The sequence below is a fragment of the Esox lucius genome, chromosome 4 (genome assembly GCF_011004845.1).
Source record: "Esox lucius isolate fEsoLuc1 chromosome 4, fEsoLuc1.pri, whole genome shotgun sequence".
NCBI lineage: Eukaryota > Metazoa > Chordata > Actinopteri > Esociformes > Esocidae > Esox > Esox lucius.
In genome coordinates, this window is record NC_047572.1 from 4,382,442 (window position 1) to 4,409,259 (window position 26,818).

Genomic DNA, 26,818 nt, shown 5'->3' on the forward strand with positions numbered 1-26,818 from the left:
CAACTGGGCTCTTCATTCAGTTCAAATTGGACTGCGGATAGGTTCTCTCAAATGTCCTATTTCCCTACTGCTCTGCAAATATATGCAATGTCATGTTTTGTCTTGATGACCCCCCCCCCCCCCCTTTTGAAAATGCAATGATCTTCTTAGACTCAATAACTCGTTGTGCAAAATGAATGAAACCAAACACTTCCTTTATTTGTTATGCAGTCTGGGATATTGTTGTGTCTGAATTTTGGCACAATGGCCCATGTAGTGCTGCTATAACTTAGTGATTTTGTAGGGTTTTGAGCATGAATAGCTAATTTCAAGTTCTTCCAAAACATGTTGATTACTGTAGGTTTCGGTCTGGCCATTGACTTATATTCATGGCTTTTCAGTCATTCTGATATAGATTGTCTTGTATTTTAGACAATTGTCATGTGGCATTATCCAGGAGCAATTTAGATTTACCCAATCCAGATTGTCCTATAATGCATCCCCAAAACCCATATTTAGAATTTGAAACACCTGACTCAACCTAAAAAGTTTGGGAGGTACTTTTCAAATTTCACTTTCCAGAATGATGTTTTCAAGAAATATGTATAGGTCCTTAACCTTCATCAGGCCAAAAGCCCTCAGCGCATAATTTAATCACTGACAATGGTACCTGTTTGTCTCAATTTAATTAGGAATACGTATAAAATGGCTTAATGTCTTTACTCCACAAGGCGAGCACGGCTGGCTGGCTGATAAGCACGGTTTACTTCAATTAAACAGACTCAGTGAAGGGTCAGGAAGGTAGCATTGGGTTACTTTTATGGTCAAATATGGCAAGGTAAGGCTAATTCAGAGTCAACCAGTTCCCTAAAGTGCATCTACGTCTTGGCTTGTCTGTCCCGCTGTCTGTCTGACACATTCCTTTCCTTCTCAGCTGGGAGGCGAAGAGAAGTATGAACTCCTCCACGTTTTAGAGTTCACCAGGTATGGCATTCATTTTACTCCACTGGTAGACATATTTGTTTAGATGTTTTAGAACATCTGGGTAATGGTGCCAACTGAAATGATTATATCTGTATAATGTTGACAGTGGTAATCATGCTGCACATTTTAAAGTGGCCTCATGTTTATGCTACCGCCAATGCATGTTCTGGATTGACCTATTTTTAATTGAATGAATTTAGCTTGACACAAAGGCGTGACAGGGTTTTATTTTCACCAACTTTTTCTGCCTCTGCCAGTTTCATAATTTCTGCAGGAGGTAAGAATGTTTAACTCTGTGATGGGCCTTCCATTTTAGCACCAGAAAGAGGATGTCAGTCATTATGCGCACTCCATCTGGGAAGATCCGCCTCTACTGCAAAGGCGCTGTGAGTCTCTCTCTCTGACTCTGTCTCTTTTGCTCTCTCTCGCTGTCTCTCTTTGTCTCTCTCAGTCTCTCTTTGTCTGTATTGCTCTCCGTTTCTGTCTCTATACATCACTCCTTCTCTCCCCCCTTGTCCCTTTCTATTCGCCTCACGCTCTCTCGGTTTCTTGTGCTCTCGATCGGCCGCCCTTTTCTCACTGTTCCTCGCTCTGCTCTCGCTTTCTCACTCCCTGTCTCTCTCCATGGCAACGCCTGACAGTCAGACCATCATTACCACTGCATATTGCTCCCACACCCTGAAATATAAAAACAATGTATTTCTATAGCAGACTGAATAGGTAATATTATGATCAGACACATTGTAAGACACACAATATTATTACAGTTGTTACTTGCTGTTGTTCATTAATATCATTACAGTTGTTCTTACCTTGTTGACAAAAGATAAGACAGTGGGAGAAAACAAAACTGAAATGCATCCCTCTTAATGTTTATAGAACAGAACAGGTGTTTTTATATTTACAGTATAATTACTCTGTCAAACAGCATAGGCAAACATTCAATAATTAAGTGATATATCACAAGGGTGTGCGGTATATTACCAACATACCACGGTTAACCCTACACATTGTGCCTGGATACAACACTTAGCTGTGGTATTTTGGCAATATTCCACATATCCCTGAGATGGATTATTGCTATTCTAAACTGGTTAACAACACATTTAAAACCTTAATGTTGTGTGATGTCATGGTCTCAGATGGCATGGCTTTCAGCCTGTCAACATTCTGAATTCCAACTGACCCGCTCAATAACGGGTTTTTTACATGCTGTGTGAGTTCGGTATCTAGTAATTTAACATATGTTTTGTATGGTATTTATATAGTGGCTGCCCGGAGTGTATATGTTGCCACTGTGCTGTTTCTAACAGGACACTGTTATCTACGACCGTCTGGCCGACAGCTCCCGGTACAAAGAGATCACACTCAAACACCTGGAGCAGTTTGCCACTGAAGGTGGGTGAGGAAGCAGCGCCCCCTGTCCACCTAACATGCACACACACACGCAAGTGCACACCACACACACAAAGGGACTAATTAAAATATTGAATGAAGAAATGCTTTTCTTCTTTGAAACTTTTAGCCTAGTCAATAGAGCTTAAGGCCTGTAACCAAAAGTCAGTCATTGTGGTCTTGAACAAGGCACTTCACTCTAATTGTTCCCGTAAGTTGCTCTGGACAAGTGTGTTGGCTGAATGGCTAAAATGTAAAAGTTAAATATAAGGTTATGACTTTATTTTGTTATTCCACCCAATTTAGATGTTTGTAAAGAACGAGACATTGCTGTATTCCTAATTAATATCTTGATTCCTCTATGAATGTGCTGCCCTCTTGTGAGAAGTTGGGTGAATTACATTAACATTTCCCCTTTGCTATAGTCAGTATATTTGTAGTTAATTCATATACCACAGATTTATCAATTATTCTGTATATACAGTTGTGCTCATAAGTTAGCATACAGTTTTTTATTTAAGGATAGTGATCATATAAAGCCATTTATTATCACATAGTTGTTTGGCTCCTTTTTAAATCATAATGATAACAGAAATCAGCCAAATGGCCGTGATCAAAAGTTTACATAACCTTGAATGTTTGGCCTTGTTATAGACACACAAGGTGACACACACAGGTGAAAATGTCAATTAAAGGTGAATTTCTCACACCTATGGCTTTTTAAATTGTGATTAATATCTGTATAATTAGTCAATGTGTTTGTTAGCTCTCACGTGGATGCACTGAGCAGGCTAGATACTGAACCATGGGGAACAGAAAATAACTTGCAAATGCCAGTCAGTACTGTTCAATCATTTGTTAAGAAGTGGAAAATTCTGGGATCTCTTGATACCAAGCCAAGGTTGACCAAGAAAGATTTCAGTCAAAACTGCTTGAAGAATTGTTTTTCTTTGTATTACAAAGAAATACCTACAGGTAACCTCAGGAGAATTACAGGCTGCCTGTATTCTTGGTTGCTCTTTGGTTGTTTCAAGGAGCACAATACGACGATACTTGAACCAAAATTAGCTGCATGGTTGTGTTGCCAGAAAGAAGCCTTTACTGTGCCAATGTCACAAAAAAGCCAGGTTGCAATATGCTCGACAACACCTTGACACACCTCACAGCTTCTGGCACCTGTAATTTGGAATGACCAAAATAGAGCTTTATGGTCACAACCATAAGCGCTATGTTTGGAGAGGAATCAACAAGGCCTATAGTGAACAAGATACCATCCCCACTGTAAAGCATGGTGGTGGCTCACTGATATTTTGGGGGGGGGTGTCAGCTCTAAAGGCACGGGAAATCTTATGGTATGATATGGCAAGATGAATGCAGCATGTTATCAGAAAATACTGGCAGACAATTTGCATTCTTCTGCACGAAAGCTGCGCATGGGACGCTCTTGGACTTTCCAGCATGACAATGACCCTAAGCACAAAGCCAAGTTGACCCTCCAGTGGTTACAGCAGAAAAAGGTGAAGGCTCTGGAGTGGCCATCACATTCTCCTGACCTTAATATCATCAACTCACTCTGGTGAGGTCTCGAGCATGCGGTTCATGCAAGATGACCAAAGACTTGGAGGCATTTTGCCAAGATGAATGGGCAGCTATACCACCTGCAAGAATTCGGGGCCTCATAGACAACTATTGACTGCACGCTGTCATTGATGCTAAAGGGGGCAATACACAGTATTAAGAACTAAGGGTATGCATACTTTTGAACAGGGGTCAGGTCATTTTTTTCTTTGTTGCCATGTTTTGTTTTATGATTGTGCCATTCTTTTATGACCTACAGTTGAATGTGAATCCTATAAGAAATAAAAGGCATGTGTATTGCCTGCTCACTCTTGTTTTCTTTACAAATGGTACATTATATTACCAATTCTCCAAGGGTATGCAAACTTTTGAGCACAACATTAACTGAAGAGAAATGCAGAGCAATGTCACAGGACATGGTTCCGTTGGCCATCTATGTTTCCACTAGTAAGTAGGTGATGATCGTGGCTGAAAGTTGTCTTGTGGTTAAGTCCCATGCATGTGGAAATATTTTTGCGAAGCACCACTTGACTCTTGTTAAAGTATCCTCTGTGTCTGTCGTGTCGCAGGGCTGCGGACCCTGTGCTTGGCCGTGGCTGAGATCAGTGAGTCATCCTACCAGCAGTGGCTAGAGGTTTTCCACCGAGCGTCCATCTCCCTCCAGAATCGAGCCCTCAAACTGGAGGAAAGCTACGAACTCATAGAGAAGGTCAGTCTCACTAATTCACGCACAAACACATACTCATACATTTCTTCAAAATGTTCAGCTTACATAGCAACGCTCCGACCCCCTAACTTCCGCCATCCATACCTGGAATCCAAATGCCAGCTCGTATCAGCCAAGAGATTCCGACGACGAGCAATCAGCTCTGCAAACAAGCAGTTTACTAATTTATAGACTCACCGGCCCTCTCCGTTTATCTTAAGGGCGCTGACCTCTCACACAAGGCATCCATTTTGCCCCCCATCACTTCAAGCAGTTTGCAGAACTTAATTGAGACAAACAGAATTCACACCGCAAGCTTGATTAATGTGGGTCTGATGGTGAAAGCACACCCATGACATGTTCAAAAAGGCACTGTTTCTTATATAGTGCACTCCTGCCCAAGAAGAAGTGCTCTCAAGTTAATAGGGGCCATTTGGAAGTTGGAGTTTGGATAGTTGAAGTGTATGCTGTGGAACTGGGGCTGGATGATTGTCCCAGCCCAGTAACCAGAGAGTAACAATCAGTTCCTCTATGTGGAATATGTCAGTGTGGAATTGCAGGTAAAACAGAGGCGGCCACGCTCGTAAATCAAACGCAGGACTCTGCTGCCGCCAGACCTTCAGCACTGCCCACAATACAAATGGACTCCATTAATCACATTATAAACACAAACACTCTAAACACACAGGAGGATGTGGGGATGAGATACGTCCACCAGGTGGCAGTCTGAATATTTGGCCCAATTAATTTCTGGGCCATGTTGCCCAAAATCACACAAAATGTTGCACTTTTCCACATTGAAATGCATTCAACTTGTGGAAGGTCTGACCTTATTTAGTCAATTTTTTGGTTGTTGGGCTGTCGGTTGACCAAGATTGTTATAATTGAGCAGTCACAATTGTATTTGTTCTTTCTGAGGCACCTGTGTCAGTGGATTCTTTCATTGCAGAGTCCGTTGGTCTGTCTAGTGTAGAAGTAGGAAACTGAATGAAAAGCAAATATAATGTTATACATAATAGGGTACCCAGAGCTTTCCAGTCATAGCATTAATGTGGAAACTCTTCTGCACATATCCGGATTAGTGCATATACAGATAAGTGACCCGCATTCACTGTGGTCTGACTTACTTTCAACCCACATTTAAAATTTTACATATAAAATACTGTTTAGCAAGATCCTACAGACGAATCTTTGCAATAACAATATTAGGTTATATTAAATAATTCTTGCTTTCTTATACTTGCTATGCTCGCTTCCTTCAGAATTAAGGGATTGAGGAAGATGATACGACATTTCAGATGAAGAAAAGAGGCTTACCCAGTTGAGTTAGCACTGGCCATATGAATCTACTAATTCTGGATTCCATAGAAGTGACATATTTAGGGATTTCATTGGAATATTGTCTAGCTAGTCTGCAGTTTTTTGTTTCATTAAGTCCATTTTACACCAGTAGCATTGTCACAGTGTGTATACAGACAGACAGTCAAGAAGAGTAAGCAATAGGATGTTATAGCACAGTGGGTAGGAATAATGTCCTCTAATTATAAGACTACATTACCTTTTAAGGCTACATCCTTCCTCAAGGCATATCAATGTTCAGATGACCAGCGGTGTGTCATGTTTTCAGCTAGAATCCCGACCAGCAAAACGACTAAGTGAATTGTAGATTTTGGTGGACTGTGGGCAGCAACAGCTGGAGTCGTCAGGCACTATATAGATCAGCAACACAACCAAATATTTTCATATAAAGTCAGTAATTTGAGCAAGTGCACACTTGGTGAGGTCAGAAAGATAATTTGGCTGTATTCACACTATTAGATTCTAGGAACTATGACCTCACTGTTTACTTTTAGAGCAAATCACCATATTACGTTCTCTCAAAAGACATAACCTTAGGTGCTGCATTCTTTGAATTATTCGCTAACAAACATTATTGCCTGCACATGTAAATGGTCAGGCCGTCGTCTTGATGGACACCAAGTTGCGTTCGTGAGCTCAATGAAACTGTGGGTTTGATATCTTTAAAATGTGTTGAATTTTCAATATAGCAAAACCCTAGTTTTGCATTTTGGGGAATTTTGAAATAGTATTTGAACTTGTGTCTGTTTTTGATTGACCTTGGATTGTATGTGTCTAGCAGCATTGAGTGCTGACTGGATCTAGGATCATTTTGGCTTTTCCATTCATTCCATTGCAAATCCAGGATCTGTCTAATGAGGAGAAGGCATAGCCTATGCTAGTCTTGTTTCATTCAATGCATACCATTTTCTACAAGTATCAAAACATTTAAGTAATCTAGCAGATGCTCTTAGGCGGTGTGAATTATCGTAGGCTGGACATTTTCCTACCTTTTTATTCTGGCACTGGTGTTGCAGGTGACATGCTGCACAACAGGACCCATTTTTTATCAAGAGGGTGGAATATCTGTAAAATATTAGAAACACCCGATTCAGTTTAAAGATTCATATTTGATAGTATGTGAAGTATTTGTATGGCATGTGTTAGGCTTCATAATTTACCAATAAAAGGGGAAGGTTTAAATGAAAGTAGCTTACTACTTCTCTATACTTTATACTCTAGTTAAGCAGTAAGCCATGAAGTTGTGTTATACTGTATGGCCAACATACCACGGCTAAGAACTGTTCTTTCATTCAGGATTTGAAGCAACCAGTTTATAATACAAGTTTTTTATTCCCCCAGCCAATGCTTTCGAATGTGAGATGGCAGCATTTCATTGGAAGCCAGAGTAAAATATCTAGACCAGCTGTCTGGGTTCATAATCACTTGACACTGTAATAAGTAGAAAACAAACAATCTGGCGTGTTTTTGCTGTGGCTTTTACATTTTTTTTTTACAATCAAGCTTAGTCTAGCCCGCAGGTGCATGTAATCTCACGTTTAGTAGGCTTTTGGACCTCCAGCGGAAACCTGCTAGAGTGGGAGAATTTCTGCCAGTTGGTTGCTAACACTCCAGTAGCACTGTGTCGGTGCTAACAGAATGTGGCTGCCATTAACAATCCCCCAACCCCATCCATTTGATTTCACATTGTGGGTTAGCAATTACAGATATACTGCAACTCGGCCTTGGTCACAGCTCTTTTGGGTAGGATTGACCATTGTACCCTTTGGCCTCCTCATTGCAGCTACTTCTTGTCCCCTCCTCGGAGCCCTGTCAATGCACCGGGCCTTTAGACCCCGCTAACATACTAGCGTCCCGAAGACCCGCTCCGGGCTTCCTGCAGGGGGAAAAAACAAATTAACCCTGTTCTCTCTGTCCCCCTCGCCCCGGAGGGCCCTCAGTCTCCTGGCTAACTGGCCTATAAGTCTTATTCTCCCCACTAACCCCTGTGGAGGGCCTCACCAAATCCCCCCTCATCCATGGTCCAGCTTTTGAGGGCTGGGAAAAACAAGAACAGCTGACTCAGAAAAGTCAGCGCATGAACAACATTTTTCTGACACTTGACGTTGTAAAAGCCCTTATGTTAAAAGGAAAGTTTGCCCCCCCCCCCCCTTTTTTATTTTTTTTATAAATGTGGCCTTCATTTCACACGTTGCTTGTAATTCATAAAATAAATGTAAATAAATGAAGTAGGTATAGGACAAAATGGTTGTCACCTTTTTTGATGTATCACTTCTCCTTTTTTATGTTATAAAATGTTCCAAAACACTCGTATTACATTAGAATCTCATTCTAACTGATGTCTCTCCCACTCAGTAACTGCTACCACATTTTAGATTTCATGGCCAGGCCATTCCACTGATAATGACATAGGACGAATCGGTTTAATTAACCTTTCAATGAGATACTTTATATAGTGTTTAAGGAATCATCTAAAATAAAATGAAAAGGGAACATTTCGGCCTTGTAGAAATTGTTGAACTCTCCCTTTGTTTTCTCTTCAATTCCCTTTGTCCATCTCTAGAACCTGCAGCTTTTAGGGGCCACAGCCATTGAGGACAAGCTCCAAGACAAGGTGCCCGAAACCATTGAGACACTGATGAAGGCCGACATCAAGATATGGATTCTGACCGGGGACAAGCAGGAAACAGCCATTAACATCGGTGAGAGTCCACAAACTTTTATTTATATATTTTGGCCTTTCCCCACTAAATGTTTCTGTTTAAAAAGACATACTATTTGTTATTGTGAACTTGTTATTTTGAACAGTGCTTGACTTAATCAGTATAGGAGCTGTCTTTTTTCAGGGTGTGTCACAGCTCATAAATGTCTCCCCTAAAAGTACCGCAATAATTGGCACCTATTTGTAGCCCATGTAAATCTGAATAGACGGTCTCTGATCCCATTGTTCTACTTTCTTCTACCATGGCACTCTTGATCAAGGAGCCATGTACAATAACTGCTATTTTATGCTACTGTATAAAATATTAGCCCTTGTTATCTGGAGAGATTCTGGGAGTGCCGGCATTTGATCTAGCACAAAATAACACAAGCTTTTCAAGGTATTGTCCCTTGATATTCAGCCTGAAATGTGCTTAGAATGGGATTCAGTTGAAGGCTGGCAGTATAGTAGCTTTCCTGACGATAGTTGGTCTCAACCAAACACATTTGTCTTTATTAAATGATACACAAATTCAACTCAGTTGTTTGAGGTAGGATACTTGAATAATAGGCAAAGGCATATGGTAGGCAAGGTGGATAGATGTTTATTTACAAACATTTATCAGGGGAGATCTGTAGTTGATTCACAGCATGGAAGATGTTTGTTAATTCCGCTATTAGGAAAAGTTTTGGTTGAAACCTGACTGGTACCAACATGAATGCTTATCTTTAGATAGAAAAAATATTAAATAATGACAACTTACCATGCTACAAGCAAGGTGTTAGCAGGTGGGTTTGTGGACATTAAGCATTTTTGCAGCAGTCACTGCTGATCTTCTCTTTAGTTGGGTTTTTCTGGGAGGGAGATGTTCAGGATGGAGGAGTGATAATCCAATTTCCTACAACTTGGAAAAGCACATGGATGTGTACTGATCCGCTGTTAGGCATGATTCACAGACAAGTGACAAGGAAAAACACACTATCACAACAGGAATGCCTCCTCTCCATTGCTATATTATAGAAAGTATTGGTACTGCCTTCCAGGACAACACCTGCTCCAATTAAGCACTGACTATGGATGGCTCTGTTGCTCAAAAACTAAATGTGTGAATGTACTGTTGTATGAGTGACAGCAGTATACTTATGGAAAAATCGAAGGCAAGTGCCTTGGTTCAGTGTTTTTAGCCACTTCCTCCGGTACACTGTCTTTCCAAATGTTCCTGTCAAATAAGGATAGAAATGCCTGAAAAAAAGTTATATCTACGGAGGGAGTATTGGATTTGCATACAGTTAGAGACTGACACTATGGAAATATCTAAGGTAGGATAATTTGGTTGGCATACAGCAAAAGACTGGTACTATGGAAATATATTAGGTAAACGAATTTGGTTGGCATACAGCAAAGGACTGGTACTATGGAAATACCAAAGGTAGGAGAAATTGGTTGGTATACAGCAAAAGACTGGCATTGAGTTAGATTGCTGGAAAAAACAGGCAGAGATTAAGTAATCCTTAAAAGCCTAACTGTTCTTATGAAGCCAAATGGCCTATTGATAAGCATATGTTGTCTTTAAAAGATGTCACAACTTGCAGATGATGTATTACTACAACACATTGACAAGGACAGGAAAAATATAACTTGACACACACACACACCCATACCCTGTTACACACGAAGCTGGCAGCTGCAGGCGTTCTAACGTTCCTGTCAACGCGTTAGGGAGTTGACATTGGGCGCGTGCCCGTCCCTCCACCACGTATGTCCTCAAAGAGCACGGCTGATTTTGCCTCTCTGACTCAGCCCGTATTAGCGTAAAGCCTAGAAAAACGCGGGGAACTCAAAACGGCAAACCCCATTACAGAAGCGTCCGGAAAAATAGATATTATAAGGCGTCCGCTTGTGGCCACCTAGTCTCTGTACCCTGGGGCTGAATCAACCCTTTTGTGCCTCAACGGCCAGGTGTGTGGGGGCCCAAAAGCGCTACACGCTCACAGGAAGTATTTTTACAGGTCGGCCGCTTGACTGAATTGCTCTGTAAAAACGCCACTGAATATTGACTTTGTTTTTCACTGCTTTCCACTCCTCTCCTTCCTACCTTTTCCACCTCCTGAACATGGAATACCCCACTGCCAAGGTGCATTGCACCCCTTCTATGGGCAAAAGAAGGGCTGGCAAATGGGACTGTAATGTTATTCTTGTTCACCTTTTTCCAACGTCCTCAGTGCCCATCGCGGCCCACACTGTGAGAAGGCCTCCTACGCCACCTCCAGGAAGAGCTTGTAAAACAGGGACTCTGTTTACCTGTTTAAAATTCATCAGACGTTGAGAAAAAGCGAACCGGTTCTGTTTGGCGCCGACCTCCGCCACGCTAGACGTTGATCCACAGAGGACTCTGTCATGTTTTCAGCTCAGTCTACTGAAAATGATGTGTGGTGACAGAACCGTTCTAAAACTATAAACTGCGTCCCCTGCTCGGGTAGGGTCTGCAGTGAAATCACATTGAGTGACCCGTCTTAACAGCTTTTCTTGACGCTCCAGGCAGGGCGGCTCCAGACTTGGACTCCATGAAAGCACACTGCCCGCTGGTTGAGTGTGTTCAGAGTGTATTCAGTCTCCCAGCGCATCGCTTGAGCAAGGATGGGCCAGGCAAACAGCGCTGTGTTAGTCTTGGCCGGTGGGGCGGCTTCGTCCCCTCTTGGAAGGCAGACATGAAAGGAAAAATGCGCCCTCTGAGCTGCCAACTCAAACACTGGCCTGCCCTAACAACCCACACCCCCTACCCTCTCCGAGTCTGCTGTTTAAGCTGAGTGCCACCCCAAACCCCACAACCCCCAGCGTGAAATGCCCAACACACGGCCGGCCATTTTGATGAGCCACTATGGCCACATTGTGCAGCTTTAGTTAACCCCATCCCCAAAACAACCAAAAAACTTTTGGGCTTCCGACATGGTGTCGCGTTGTTAGCATTAACCAACTCCCCTGAGTACACTCATGTTTAGTTCCGCCAGGCCCCTAGAAAAACGAAGAGGAATTTACTTTCTCTGTTGAATAAAAAAAGGCAGTTTGGTCAGAGTGAACTGAGCCTTTAAGATAAACACGTCAAGTACTTGGGCTGTGGTAGGGGTCAGTAGGAAGGAGATATTTTGAATTTTTGTGCATTTGACACTGTCCACTACCAAAGCCTCAACCCTTACCCAATTTAGTGTTGAAATGAGCCTCGGGAGGTGAAACGAATAAGTTTCCTCATACATACTGTGTCTATGTCTCTTTTTTTTTGTCTGTGTCTCTGTCTTGTTTTTGTCTTTGTCACTGTGTTCTGGAACAGGTATTCATTTCATTAGCCTGATTTGTTATTCATCTAGTTGTCTCTACTGGTGTGGCAGGGAGCTACATAATTAGCCACTAATGTATCACACCAGGGTTTTTCTTCCAGAAAATTACATTTTTGATATTTGCAGTGTATGAGAAAATGTAAATCTGTATTTGCCTCTCTCTCTGTGTGTGTGTGTATGTGTGTGTATGTGTGTGTATGTGTGTGTATGTGTGTGTATGTGTGTGTATGTGTGTGTATGTGTGTGTATGTGTGTGTGTGTCTGTGTGTGTGTGTCTGTGTGTGTGTGTCTCTGTGTGTGTGTCTCTGTGTGTGTGTCTCTGTGTGTCTGTCACAACACTCAATTATGTAGTGGTAAAACTTCAGTGAAACCAGTCAACTCCTGGCTTGACAGAGACAATTTCTTTTTCATCTCATCGCTTTGCAAATGGTCCCTGCTGGTTCTGCTTAGAAAGGAGGATTTACATAGGCTCCAGGCATAGCTGGATCCCCCGGGGGGGGGGGCCTATCTGTCATCTCCCTGATGACCCTAACCGGCTGGCTCATCCCAAAGCTAAAATGTCCTATCCCTTGGGAGCCATGTTGAACAAACGGGTGGTACAACTGCTCCCTTAAAACAGGAAACAGTGATGTAATCCTCGACTTTAGTCACTTCTTTCAAGACTTTAATCAACTTGACTATCACTGTGCACCTTATGAAGCTCTAAGAATTTGTCTTTTTCACAGGGAACACACAGAACCTATTATTTCTAGCACTATTGGTTTTCCTTTTAATTTCCTTTTATTTTTTAAATAATAATACAACATGTAATTAATGACCAGGTGAACACTTGTCTACAGTGTTTGCAGGGTTGTAGGTGTTGAATCATTGTTGACATTGCAGCTTCATCCCTTGTTTCACCTGATTCTCACCAGGACACTCGTGCAAGCTCCTGACCAAGAACATGGGCATGCTAGTAATCAACGAAGATACACTGGACGTGAGTACAGCTGTTATGAACCTGCAATTTATCAGTTTTTTTTAACAGCACACACACACATGCAAAAATGGTTCAGCAGATATTGTATAGCAGGGTTTGGTTCTGTTCAAATTGAATATAATAAATAAAAAAAGGCCATACAAATAAATAGCTTAAACTGTTGCCACAAGTTTTCACAGAAAGTGCTGTTTATATTTGAGTAATTCAGCAGATGCTCCAGTTCAACTTAAATGAGCAATTAGAGTTAAGCGCCTGATTCAAGGGCACAGCAGTTTTATTTCTTTTTTATTATTTTCAAACAGAGGTTTGAAGCGTTAACTTTTGGTAACTGGCCCTACACTCTAATCCTTAGGCCATCTGCCACCCAGTTAATATTTATAACTGCTGTCACTGCATAATCCAAGTCATAATTTTTCTCACCACCCTAATCATTCCTGCCTGTCAAACAAAACATTAATCTTGCATGGTTTGTCCATCTTTCATCAATCTATCCCAATTCCTTATATATATATATATATTTGTAAATTCTCATTGGACATTTATTAAACACAGACTAGACAGCTAATATAACAGCTAGTATAATGCTTCTAGCGGTACATGATACAGTAATATTGTGCATGACAGAACTGAATTCATTGCTATTACTCTTTTGTTTTGGTCTTCAGTGAGCAATTTGAGACATATAAATTGTGTTTTTAAATGTTGTTTTCCTCTTAAAAATAATCCCTTATGTGTTTTGGTGGCCATATTATTTAATTCTGTTGGACCATACCGCAAATGTTGAATTGAAACCGCTTGTCAGCCTTTTAAGTGGTGATTTTATCTTAGTTGGTGTGACTGGGTGAGGGAGCCTAATAAATAATTTGAAAAACAATAATAAAATTAGAATGATACAGGCTTTAGCAACATCCCGCTGGATCATCCATTTGAATAAATCAAATCAAACCCACCCAAAAAAAACTTTTTAGACCCCTCAGAGCAGTAATAAATCAGAGCAGTAGTGTGGGATGAGGTCAGTAGGCCCCTGAAGCTAGAGTGTTGGAGGCAAGGAAAGTAGAGGCGAAGGAAGTGAGGGAGCAGGGGTGCGAATGAAGGAGCAACAGCCCAGCGTGCGGCGAGTTGCGAGTGGGCGGCGCAATGGGTCGGGTTGCGATGACGGACAGCCTTCACCCTGTCAACTCGGAATGGTTAGGGTGATGATTAAAGTGGAGGTAGAGAGACGTTTCAGGCATTGCCGTTCATAACATATAAAGCTTTCGGATGGCCCCTTTGAAATGTCAGCTCCTATTCTCCTGTTGCTCCCCAGATGCTTACATAAGCTTATTTGTGAAACATGAAGGAATTATGGATGAATACTCTCTCCATTCTGGCTCAATGAACAGAGATCCTGCTGGCTGTGCTGCTGGGAGTTGGAGTTGCTCTCATGTTGCGAATGAAAGTAATTGGAGCACGTCTACCCCCACCTTTTGCCATGTTATCAAAGAGAGGGCTAAGTTTCAGACTGCTTGGAAGCAGCCTGAGATCTCCTCTGCTAAATCTTCCAACCCCCCTGATTCCTAAAGTAAAACATGTTATTTAAGAAGTAGTTACTTAAGGTGTGGGAGCGCACTTGGAAGAAACCTAGGTCTACTTACACGTTTGCTGCTAGGTAAAATATCAAATGTATTTCTTCACGCACTTGCTATCCGCTTGCTAGACTCACATTTTTGGTGCAAATCTCATGGTTTCTCAATGGTTTTTGTTGAAGTCTTAATTCTGAAGTTGACTGTGAATGGGTCGAATAAATCAAACAAGTCTTGTCAAACCAGAAAGACAAGTCTTGTGAAAAATGTTGTACACCCTGTGAAAGGCCCTCAAAGTATGCCCATGAGGTTGGTGTTACAAAGCCATTTCCAAGCAATTCAGAGTTCATCATACCACTGTCCAATAGATCATCTACAAATGAAGAAATTTCTGGAGCAGGTCATCCCAACAATTTTAGCCCTAGAGCTGACTGAAAGATGCTCTCTAAGAACCCCAGGGTAACATCAAGGGATTTACAGGCCACTCTTGCCACAATTAATGTTGAAGTCCATGAGTAAACTGTCCGAAAATTACTACACAAACCTGGCCTACATGGAAGGTCCGGAAGGAATCCCCTGCTCTCAAAACATTATTTCAAGATATAACTTGCCTTTCCCAGATTACACCTCAGTAAAGACCTGACTACTGGAACAATGTGTTCTGGACAGATCAGTCAAAAACTTTTTGGCCGCAAAGCCAGACTCTGTGTTTGGCAAAAACAAAACACTGCCTTTGAACAGAAGAACCTCATATCAACCTTAAAGCATGTAGAAGGTGGCATTATGGTTCAGGGCCTCGTGGTTTGGCCAAATTGACATCATTGAATCAACCATGAATTCCATATTGTACCAGAGTGTGAGGCCACCCATCAAAAAACTGAGGCTGAACTGAACAAGAATCTTGCAACAGGACAATACAAAACACAAAAGCAAAGCTACAACAGAATGGCTCAAATAGAAGAAATGGAGGGTTATGGAATGGCAAAAGCCCAGATCTCAATCCTATCAAAATGTTGTGGGGGAATTGAAGCAGATTGTGCATGCAAGAAGTCCCTTGAAAATTATTCAGTTGAAACAGTACTGTAGAATGTACTGTAGAATGCCTCCCAGTAGAATACTGTATGCCTCCCAGTTGACTGATAGACAGATCCATGAAGCTACATTAAGTTGGTTCAGCCAAAGGGCGCAACAATATACATTATATGGTTAAATTAGGTTCCCCATTTCTTTTAGTATATTTCTTTCAGATGATTACATATCCATATGTCCAAATATGTAAAAAAAAAAAAATAATAAGTGTAATGGTTGCATGACCATCCCTCTGAATTTATTTTGCTGACAATAATCCTCACCCTCTAGACAAATCATTGGTTTAGGAGATGAAATAAGTGACACTATAGCCTAATATAACAACTGTGATCTTCTTTCCCAAATGACCTGAACCTCATGTTATTTGGGATTGGTGGCTTTGTCTGAGATCACTTTAATAAAACAGCGTGTATTGGAGGAGTGCGGCAACTTCAGTCTTGTTACTGGTGTGCTCCTTTAAGAGCATGTTGGCATTTGCGTGTATGATCATCTGTCTGCAAGCTTTATTCTTCCTCCTGTCAGACCTACCCCCATGTTGGACACTTCCAAGGATGTGTGGAGCAGACAGATATTGACCATTCTGTTTGTCAAATGTGTAATGTCCTGTTGCCTCTATCACTCCAGAGTTACATCAACAAATGGAATGCAGTCTCCATGGAGTCTCTTGTGTGTTTTTGAACATATGTCACCTAGCGCTTGTAAACCAAACACTAGTGAGTCACATGACTGGTCAGTATAGCTGTAACAAAGAGGCATGTAGCATATGCTCAGCAATTTGAGTAAATGGCCTCATTGGAATAAATGGATCAAGCTGTTTGATTGCTGTTATGGGGATTTTATTTAGTTTAATCGTTTTACCCAACCACATTTTCAGACATGTTGTATCATGTCAGTTCTAGAGCTGTGTGGTACGCTGCAACTTTGGTACTTTTTCAACGCATAACGTTACTAGCACTTTTTAAACTTTTTAAAAACTTATTGGAGTTAATGAAATGTATAAATTAGTTTTTCATAAAACATTAACATTATTTGTCTGATTGATATTCCCTTTATCTTTCTGAAGAGTTTTGGTCAAGGTGGTCAAACGGTCTAAAGCTGCAGCCTAAGGTGCACATGTACATCTACAGTGTGCTTTTGATTCTGGCCCACTACTCTTTCACTCTTTATCCACTTTATCTTTTCCACAGTTTTTTCCTCTATCAATAAAACATTGTCCAAAAACAGTGTTATCAACTTATTGCTCCTCACTCTTCCTTAAATTATTATTCCATCTGCTTGTACACAAGTTTGGTTTCAGTTACCTGTGTTTGTTTTATTTTAGGGTGAATTCTGTAAAGCTGTTCTGTGCTCTTGTACATCTCACACACATCCGCACACACACACACTGCTGGCAAACTTGCATGCTGTTTTATGGCACCGATCAGGGATTGCCGTGCTAATATGAAGAAGTCCTCACAGCTGTACTCCTCCCTCCCTCCTCTCCCTTTCGTAAAATGTCTCCCCCTATTCAACTCCACATCTCTTGTTCTGCCTCTATGTGAAACCTGAGGCCCTTTTCTCCAAATATTGTTCTTCAAGCTTGGGTTTCAGAGCTTTGTTATGCCATAAGAGGGTTGCATGGTCCCGTAGGTGCCCTTAGGTGTTTGACCTTCCTCAACGGACCCCATTCCAAGTCTTTTTCATGAGCAATGGGTCACCCCCGCATTTCATAAAGGTCACGCCCGACTGAGCCATCTGCTTTATGCGTTAGACATGACCACTACTGGGTGGAGGTGACACTACCTTTGGATGGAAGCTGGCCCACCTAGGCCTTGTAAGCCAGTTGACCTATGAGTTTTGCACTAACCTCCACACTTTGGACTGCACCAGAGTCAGTCGAAATCTGCCACACCAATGAGCAAGCAAGATAACTTTCCGTAAGTGTTTGTGTGAGTTTCCCTTTACAATTATTTTTGGGTGTTTTAGTAATAGGCTCTTAGTCATGCAGAAACATATACTGGTCAATTATTGAACTTCTCACAGGCTTTAAATGAAGCAGCTGATTTAAAGACATGATTTCTACAATTAGTTATCCTGGCACTTTGTCTAACTTCTAAACTTTCCAAAGGCAAGGAGAACATCCAGTTTTCATTTGTCTAGTTTCTACATAAATGCTAAACTGGACCAATTCATTCACATCCAGTTAAAATGAATACATAACATACATAATATACATAACATTGCTATCAGACAAACTTTCTGGAAGTGTTGCTGCTAGCATACAGTCACCACTGTGTTTTGGCCACTCCCTTCACTATGCCTGCTTTGCCTGTTGCTTTTGGTATGTTCATCCCTTTTAGCTGTAGTCTCAGCTTTAAAACAAGTTCATTTTCTGTGAAAAAGCCATACATTTGCTCCCCAAGAAGACTGTAGACTAGTATTTGGACTAATCTAACTTGACCAAATAAGGATGACCGCTCGATTTCTTTTGTTACATTTTATTACCACAATTGCAAGGATGCCTCAATCGCCTATCTCGCAACAGAAAACGCCTGCAGAAACTGATGGACAATTTATAGCCAGTTATATCTATGTAATTGATTTGTCTGGTCTAAGAGCATCACATATGTCTCCAATCCCAAATCGAAACTTAAATTAGATTGAGTCTATGTCTGGGCTATGTGTAACCTTTCCAGTCGTAATTTATGCACGTCCATAGTCTTGGAAGATGCTCTGTGAGTCCCACTGCCTGAAGAAATATTACAAGAGCCGTGATCACATTTCATCCATGTCATTTTAAGAAGTCTGATATCTTAGGATCAAGCCCTTGGCCCCAATACCACATGCTGTTAACCCTTTAAACTTTTTTCTTTTTATGAATGCATCCATACCTGTTCCGGGCACTCTCCAAAATACATTGTTGATTGATTTCATTTCCTGAGTGGTTTGCCATCTGGGAGACGGTTCAAGAAGTTTTCTCTACAGATGCACAGATGAAGTCACTGTTATAATTTTATCTCCATTCTGGGCTTTCCTGAGTGCCGGATGTTGGCCTTTGCCACCCTTATTAGAGGCCACTTAATCTTACTGGCCGTCCTCATTGTTTATGGCATTTCAACATTGCTTGTCATCGCAGAACTATATCATACGCACAAATTGAGAATACATCCTTTCACGACTTAAGTATTTTTTTTTTGTTGTTGCTTAGTTTGGCGTTTGAGTGATCACCTCTTGGCCAGGCATCAGGATATGCTGTCCGATAGGCGTGTAAAACATGGCCACAAAAAAAAAGACAGCTGCTGCAGCAGCGTAGTAACACAGCGGACAACAGAGAGAGTGATCCTTTGCATTAAGTCTCCTCTTTAAGGCCCTGTTTACTGTTTGAAATTATTCTGAGTTTTTTTAAACATACATAGGAGTCAAGTGGAGTATCTGGATTATTCAAGTCAGATTTAATAATGCCCATTTTTAGTCAGCGTATGGAAATACTCCTGGCTTCCAGTTTGAATAAAATCTTCTGCCCCCGGACATTCCTGAAAAATAGGTTGTAAACCTCAACTACGCAGCACTATTTGCTGTGAACTAAATGATAGAACATTTTGGTGGGAATGTTGAAATCATTTCCTATTTCCCTTGACATGCTATTAATGCCTCATACTATGTGAAGTTGTGCTTTTCCAGATGAACCATCAAACCATTTCTGTTGGCATACCATGTTGTTCATGATGTTCTATCATCTGTAATGAGCCTAAATTGGTTTGGCAAACATTAACAACATGTTTCATATTTAAGGATGATACATTTCATTTTTAGCACTAAAATGGATGTTAATAAAATGACAGAGGAAAAGGGTTGCTGATCCATTTTCTTCTAAAGTGTTCAATTGAAAACTTCAGGTCTATTTCTGTGTATTCTTTCTAGATAGATAAGATATTTCTAATCAGAATTGTGTGTGTGTGTGTGTGTGTTTGCAGGCTACCAGGGAGACACTCAGCCATCACTGTGGAATGCTAGGAGACGCCCTTTACAAGGAGAATGATTTTGCCCTAATCATTGATGGGAAGACGCTCAAATACGCCCTTTCTTTTGGAGCACGGCAGTACTTCCTTGACCTGGCCTTGTCCTGTAAAGCAGTGATATGTTGCAGGTTGGGCCCGCTTAAAACAGCACTGCATGTATGGCTTGTGTGCATGAATAGCTGGTAAAATGTTTAGAGTTCCCTAAGTTACCCATAGCCGGTTAAGCAACACATTTGCCACACTGTTCTAATTTTTCCTATCCACATGCACAGATTTTTTTTTGCACTGTTATTTTAAGGTGAGTATGACCAAGAACACTTTTTTTTTTTACTTGTCCTGTCGGGATTCGATCTAGCAACCTTTCAGTAGCTAGTGACATGTTCTAACAAATAGGTTTGAGACCCTCACTTTTAAATGTCTGGCTGAAGGTTATGAATGAGGTAACACATTTAATGTTTCCTGTTGAGAACTGAGACCCTACTGTAAGTACAAAAGATCCAAAAGTGGTGTGTTGAGCTGGCGTTAAATTATTGTAAAATGGCGCACGGGCAAATCAGGACAACATGAGCATTTACTGGTTCATTCCTTGGACCCAAAAGGTTATAATTTAGCATATAGTTCCTCATCAATTTCCAAGACCAATTTAAAATGTACACAGTATAAAAAAAACAATTGCTGCCTTAGAATCATAAAGGTCCGGTTTGTGTCAATTTACACCAGCCACATAAATAAATGGAAGTACCTAAGTGCTTAAGAGACCATGATGAGGTCTGGGCAGAAATCTGTGCCAGGTTTTGGGGGCTGGGGGGGCAACAACAACAAACTACAGGTGCCATGACCAAATGAGCGACGTCAGTGTATTTTTGGCCACTTTCACAGAGTATACAGGTTCTTGAATGCCAGCAAAGAGCATATAAACAATGTTTCTGCAGGCATAAATATAAAACGGCCTCATGGGGTTTGGCTTACCTTAACAAAGACATCCAGTTTTATAACACCTTTTCTGACTTGCTGTAAATTATAGGCTTATATCCCATATAGCGCCCTAGCCCTTACACCTCTGGCCACAACTAGTGTGTACTATTAAGACTGTCCCATTTTGGGGACACACCCAGGTCAGAGAATGCTCCGTAGCTTGGCACTCCAGAAGCCTGTAAGAATCAGAAATTTCAGGGGTGAAATTCGGCAGGCCCATAAAGGAGGTGCCACAAGAGTTGGCAGATTCTTCCGCACATGACAAGTGGCCTTAAATCTGTAAGCAGCCAGGGAGGTCAGGGCGAGTTCAGGGGTGGTGAGATCAGCAGACGGGGAAGGAAAATGTCTGTCATCGAATAATCGTAAAGAAAATTAGATGAATTGCCTGCGTTCAAAAGCAACATTGTTTTCAAAGAGGTTGTCTCAGTTTTGAGTACACCCTCATCCTCGTGTGGTTTGGTTAGTAGGTGTAACCTCATTCACATTTGTAAATAATTGTTTGTTTATAAGTCTGCACTCAGCTTACAATGATATTGAATACATTATATGAAATTATGTGCTTATATACCTTTACTTGGTGGATTTCTTTTTTTTAGGTCCCTGACAAAAACAATTAATCAAGCATGTCATTTCTGTTTTCCCATGTTGTTTTATTTTACACAAAAATAGATGGAACAAAAAAAAGTCTTGGGAGAAATGTACTGTGTGGGGATAACATTTCATAAAGGTATCTTATTGTAATGACCTGTGTCAACCTCCTTTTAGGGTGTCTCCACTTCAGAAGTCTGAGGTGGTGGAGATGGTAAAGAAGCAGGTGAAGGTGATCACGCTGGCCATCGGCGACGGTGCCAATGATGTAGGCATGATCCAGACGGCTCATGTGGGGGTTGGAATCTCAGGAAATGAGGGTTTGCAAGCCGCCAACTCCTCTGACTACTCAATCGCACAGGTGAAGCCTCCTGAGAAGTTACCGCAAAGTACAAAAAGAGCCAGTTTGAAATTATAATAGTTAGTGTCTACAATGAAACACAGACCAAATATAAGCATGTAGGGGCAACCTTTTCTTCTTTCTGTCGGTGAGAAGTTCGGAAAGTTATGTTAAATTGCGTTTTACTTTGTGTTGGTGTGTCCACTATGACACATTATTTGCTAACACAGGTGAGCACGAGCATCTGTTGACACCGAAAATTGTTAGGAAATGATATTGTTACCCATCTTCATTATAACATTTATAATAACGCACAATTTGTAACTACCATCTCGGGAAAGTACCTTTACATAGATGATACTGCATATGCAGCATTGTCCTGATAACAAAAGAAACAAGGCTTAAATATCATGGATAAATTAAGTTTCTCTAGCTCTACAACATGGTGTACTCTTGCTCACATACTCAGTATTCATATATCCACAGGCTCTGAGTGAGGCAAATCAATAGGCCACTAAAGAACAGTAAGTTCTCTGTACTGTAGCATTAAATTACTTTAAAAGGGACTCAACCCTATCTGAAGTGCCCTCGCGATTCACATGACATTCAGAAAGCGTTTGTATTTGACTAGAGCAGACGGATTGACATTATCGGTTAAGGTTGCATGGTAGCAATATTGAATTACCTCTCAGACATGTTGTTTGGCTCTCATTGACATTTAACAGTGTTTTGCTGTCAATTTGCTGTGCAATCAAATCAATCCTTCTAATTGCAGATGTTTTTTTTTCAGTTTTTTCTACTGTATAATCTATTGCCCTGTTCAGACTCACTGCAGTCAGTGTATTTTATAGCCTTTTTAGCTGGGTAGCATGACAGGTATGTACTTCACCACTATAATACCTTAATATTTAAACATAAGAGTTTTAGACCTGTGGATAGTGATTCCATAGTTGTAATTGTTAGTATTGCAATAATACTAGATTTCTTGGGGCAAAAAAAGATATTTCAACTCAAACTTTTTAAGGACCTGCTTAATGTAAAACACTTTACGGCGCACCTTATAAAATGTGATTCCCAGTGACCATACAAGGGTAGTTAGTTTTAACATTAGAATCTCAGAAAATTAGTTCAGCCTGTTTTTTCTTTTCATGATACTGTAGCATGTTGTGAAACCTTCATTATTGTCACTAAGTCTAACAGACAGTTCAGTGAAACTGATGAGCTGAATAAAGGACAGAGTCCAGGCTCCTCTGCTGTCTATCAGTCATCAGCTCACTGCTATGGGATTACAGACCGTTTGATCCTGGGGTGCTGGGCATCAGTAGACCAGAATTCCACCCCACCATTTGCTAAGGAATACACTATTATCCCTGCTTTTTCCAAAAAGAGGTCTTGTCCCTTCCAATTATGTCTTTGTTGCCTTACTGGAAAAAATGTTGAGCTTTACTCCACCAGTGTTACAGTATGTCTTTTGTTTGTAAAAGCAAAGCTGGTCCTTGATTAACACCAAAAGGTTGCCTAAGAGCATCCTTCCTCAATCTAATCCACATTTATCATCAAGCAATTTCACAAACATGGCGTTCAGTGTGTGCCCAAAATAGTGGGATTATCAGAAATCCATTTAGGTATTATGTGTTGGTCTGGGAGATCCCTCTCTGGCTCACCTCTTTTCCACCACTTAGGGGAAAACTAATCCTAGGCCAAATCATAATGTTACAAGAAATGGAATGTATGGAATGTGTCCGTGAAGATCTTGCCTCAACTCCTTTCTGGCTCTTAAGTCAAACAGCAATAAGATTTGCATTCTTTAATCTAAGAGTTCCTCTAAAGGCATTTCCTCCAGGATTAGCCAATGTCCTGGTTCGTCGATGAATACTCTGTATATATTGTATAACGACTGTGTTACAACCTTTTAGTTATTCATTGATCTTGGCACCTCTCTTTCCTCCCACACAGTTCAAGTACTTAAAGAATCTATTGCTGGTCCATGGCGCCTGGAATTACAACCGTGTAGCAAAGTGTATTCTGTACTGCTTCTACAAGAATATCGTCCTGTACATCATTGAGGTAAGTCTCAAAGCTCTCAATATCCAGCAACATTGTGGTTTCCTGTTAGGTGTGACATTAGTGGTTAGGCCAGGGGTTCTCAAACCGGCATTTGCATGGGTTTTACTGAGGTACTTTAGTTGGTCAGCAATTAAGATCAATGTTTTCTTTAGGTTTGAATTTGGTGAAGTGTATGATCAGAGATTTGTGATTGTTATTCAGTTCCTGCAGCATACTATCCTAAATATGTAATTTCAAATGCAGAAATATAGCATTGGCCTTCAGATAATACAATAAATGCATCTAAATATCATTCTTTGAAATGCGTCTAAACCAGTATTCTCGTGATACTAAATGTACGTCTTTGATAACTTTATTTTACAAATAAAAGCAAACAGATATTATCAACTAACGTAACAGTGGCTATATTCTTCTTTGCTGGTAAAAACCAAAGATGTTGAATACATGCTGATAGATTATTCAGATTATTCATGTCCAGAGTGGATGTGCCTCTGGACATCATGCTGATAATGCGCATCATGTGTATCACATCCAGAGATGACGCTAGATTTCTTTGTTGACAATTAATATGGCTGTTAAAATTCCAGAATTATGGCCATATAGAACAGGTACCGGACATATGTACAGCAATGAAACACAAACGCTGTGATCCAACAAATGTTTTTTATTTAAATTAGTCAGCCGAATGAACTCTTCACAATCTTTGCGAACTGAGCATATAGGCTACAACTAGGGCTGCCGCAATTACTACATAATTGCCTGATACAAATAATTTTGCACTTTTTGCACAATATTTTGATTCCAAAATCATGTTTCCAATCTGAATAAGGGATTTTGAGGCCAATGGTAGAAACGTCTCAACAAATACCATGCAAATTATGTCAATTTCCGTAAGATGTCAGGACATTTGACAGCTCTGGGGACAGTTATAAACGCAGATCATATACTTAAACTCGCTTGCTTCTAAATTTCAGTATTTTTAAATCTAGTTTAGAATTGTTTTGCAATGCACCATAATGTAGCCTAATTTCTCAACATTATTATTTAATAGACAAATGCGTTTCAGTCGCTTATTTATCGCATCAACTCTGATTGACCAAAGGAAAAATCACGCAAGCGTGTGTAAAATATTTTGACTAATATTGTAAGTCGAATTTTGTCATTTCCGAACTTATTTCCTAATTAGATAATGCACGTTAAAATGTATGTATATAAATGTATGTATCTTGTCCCGTTGCATATTCAGCGTTGAAACATTTTTTGCTACATGAGGAAGGCTATTTCAAATAACTAGGCTATTTCAAATAACTACACATTTGTGAGGTCTTGCTGGCCTCATTTGCACCCTCGCAAAAAATGTTTTAACTGACCTGGGGATGTCTGCTTCGCCTTCGACATTTCAGAGTCGTATGCTGGAGTTGATGCCAAAGTGTGCAGCTTTTGAATTTCACACCACACATAGTCACATGACCAAACACTCAGTGTAATGTCTTACTGTAAGAGCGAGCAGAGGCTTGCTGTTTTCTTGGCATAACAGATCATATAGGTCTCATTCAGGGTGTTTGCGGTTGGTGGGTGTCCCTTTGGTTGATGCCTGGCAATGTGAGTGGATTGATTTCCTGCCTGTTGGGCCCTGTCCGGGGCCTCCCCCGGGTAGGGCCACAGTGTCGCCGGACCCCCTGTCTCAGTTCCAAGGTCTTACCCTGCTATACTATTGTGCTGGGGGATTGGGTCAGTTCTTCTTCCCCACAAAGTTCTCCTTCTCCACTATAAATCGTTGTTGATATGATGAATGCATTTTCTGAATTTTCCCAGTCTTCTCCCGTTTTAAACTTTAGGAGGACATGAGGTCCTGGTCCACACCTGCGGAGTACCTGGTTTGGGGGGCCCATTGCTGTCCCTGTCCTTGTCCATCTGGTCATACTTCTGACCTAGTCTAATTTTAAATAGACTCTGGATTTAGCCCAGATACATTTATTAATTATTCCAATTGGACTCTTAATATCTCACCCGGCACAGCCAGAAGAGGACTGGTCACCCCTCGGAGCCTGTGTCCTCTCTAGGTTTTTGATTTTTGCCATCTAACATAAACCCTGATCACATCATGTGTATTTGTATAAAATGTCAGCATAGGTTTACAGATCGAAGACTGGCACATTACTATTTTGTTTTTGCAATTGGGCGGACAGGTACCTTAGTGGTTAGAATATCTAACCAGTAAACTTCATGTTGCCTTTTGAGCAGTTGTTTCTTTTCTGGAAAGTAATATCTATACCCACTGTATATCAGTGATTCCGTTGAATTCATTTTACTGTGGTGTCCGTCCATCTTTCTCACCATGTCAAGAAAAACCAGGAAAGGAACCAGGCAAGCTTGGTTCAGCAAGCCTGCAATTACAAGTGTTGTTGCCCGGTTGCCTTCACTGACAAGCCCACAATTTGGGTGTGACTGTGAGAGGCTGAACGCCCTTCATTTGTCCAATATCAAACTTATCTTTAGCCCACAGTGTATCAGGAAGGCCCTGAAGCAGCAGGGAATCAACAACTGGCAATGAGACCATCTGCACTAAGGCATAGATCTGTCAACACCATGAACACCCCACTGGGCCGGGGCAGCCTAATAGAATGGAACACACCAAACATGCAATGTAGGGGAGAATTTAGAACCGTCTTTCATGGTAATCCAATCATTCACATTCAGCACAGTTTCCAGCCAGGGGCCAGCATCCTCTCAGTTAACCTGATCTTTCTCTGCAATTGAAATGTGGGGTATCCTATCAGTAAAGCCAAACAATGATTGTTGTTTGCTTGTTAATTGGGCCGCTAATACACAGTGATCTGGTCCTATATATACATTCCTGCATATCACAGTCTCAGACCCTGTTTTGACTAGCCATCTTTTCTCGTAGTTTAAGTCCCTAACCAATGGGGAGAAATGCGAAGTGCAATGCAATCCCCCTTCAGGCATGACAGAACCATTTTGTTTGCAGAAAGAGCACACAATGGAGTAGATTTCACTAAGGCGCATAAGGTCTGCATCTGGTTGTAAATCCCATGCATAATGCCAATCTGGACCTGTCTGAATGTCAGACAGCATTAGTATCTGACAGTCCTCCTGTGGCTGTGAAATCACTGGACCATCCGGTTCACAGGTAACTTTCATGCCCAATTTGCACATGAGGTCTCT

General features: G+C 41.0%; 1 protein-coding gene across 9 annotated transcripts in view; it reads left to right on the forward strand.

Annotated features, from left to right (window-relative positions):
• The window catches only part of atp8a1 (ATPase phospholipid transporting 8A1), a 231,901-nt gene that overhangs the window by 161,512 nt on the left and 43,571 nt on the right, over positions 1 to 26,818 (forward strand). For all 9 annotated transcript variants that reach the window (XR_004575679.1, XR_004575681.1, XR_004575680.1 and 6 more), the window contains 9 exons: positions 914 to 963; positions 1,280 to 1,349; positions 2,277 to 2,361; positions 4,506 to 4,645; positions 8,565 to 8,703; positions 12,949 to 13,013; positions 19,618 to 19,790; positions 21,403 to 21,586; positions 23,522 to 23,632. Coding sequence is in view for 5 of the 9 variants with exons in the window: in XM_013132813.3 (XP_012988267.2) it covers positions 914 to 963; positions 1,280 to 1,349; positions 2,277 to 2,361; positions 4,506 to 4,645; positions 8,565 to 8,703; positions 12,949 to 13,013; positions 19,618 to 19,790; positions 21,403 to 21,586; positions 23,522 to 23,632 (1,017 nt within the window). In the remaining 4 variants the exon portion in view is untranslated. The remainder of the gene's footprint in view (positions 1 to 913; positions 964 to 1,279; positions 1,350 to 2,276; positions 2,362 to 4,505; positions 4,646 to 8,564; positions 8,704 to 12,948; positions 13,014 to 19,617; positions 19,791 to 21,402; positions 21,587 to 23,521; positions 23,633 to 26,818) is intronic.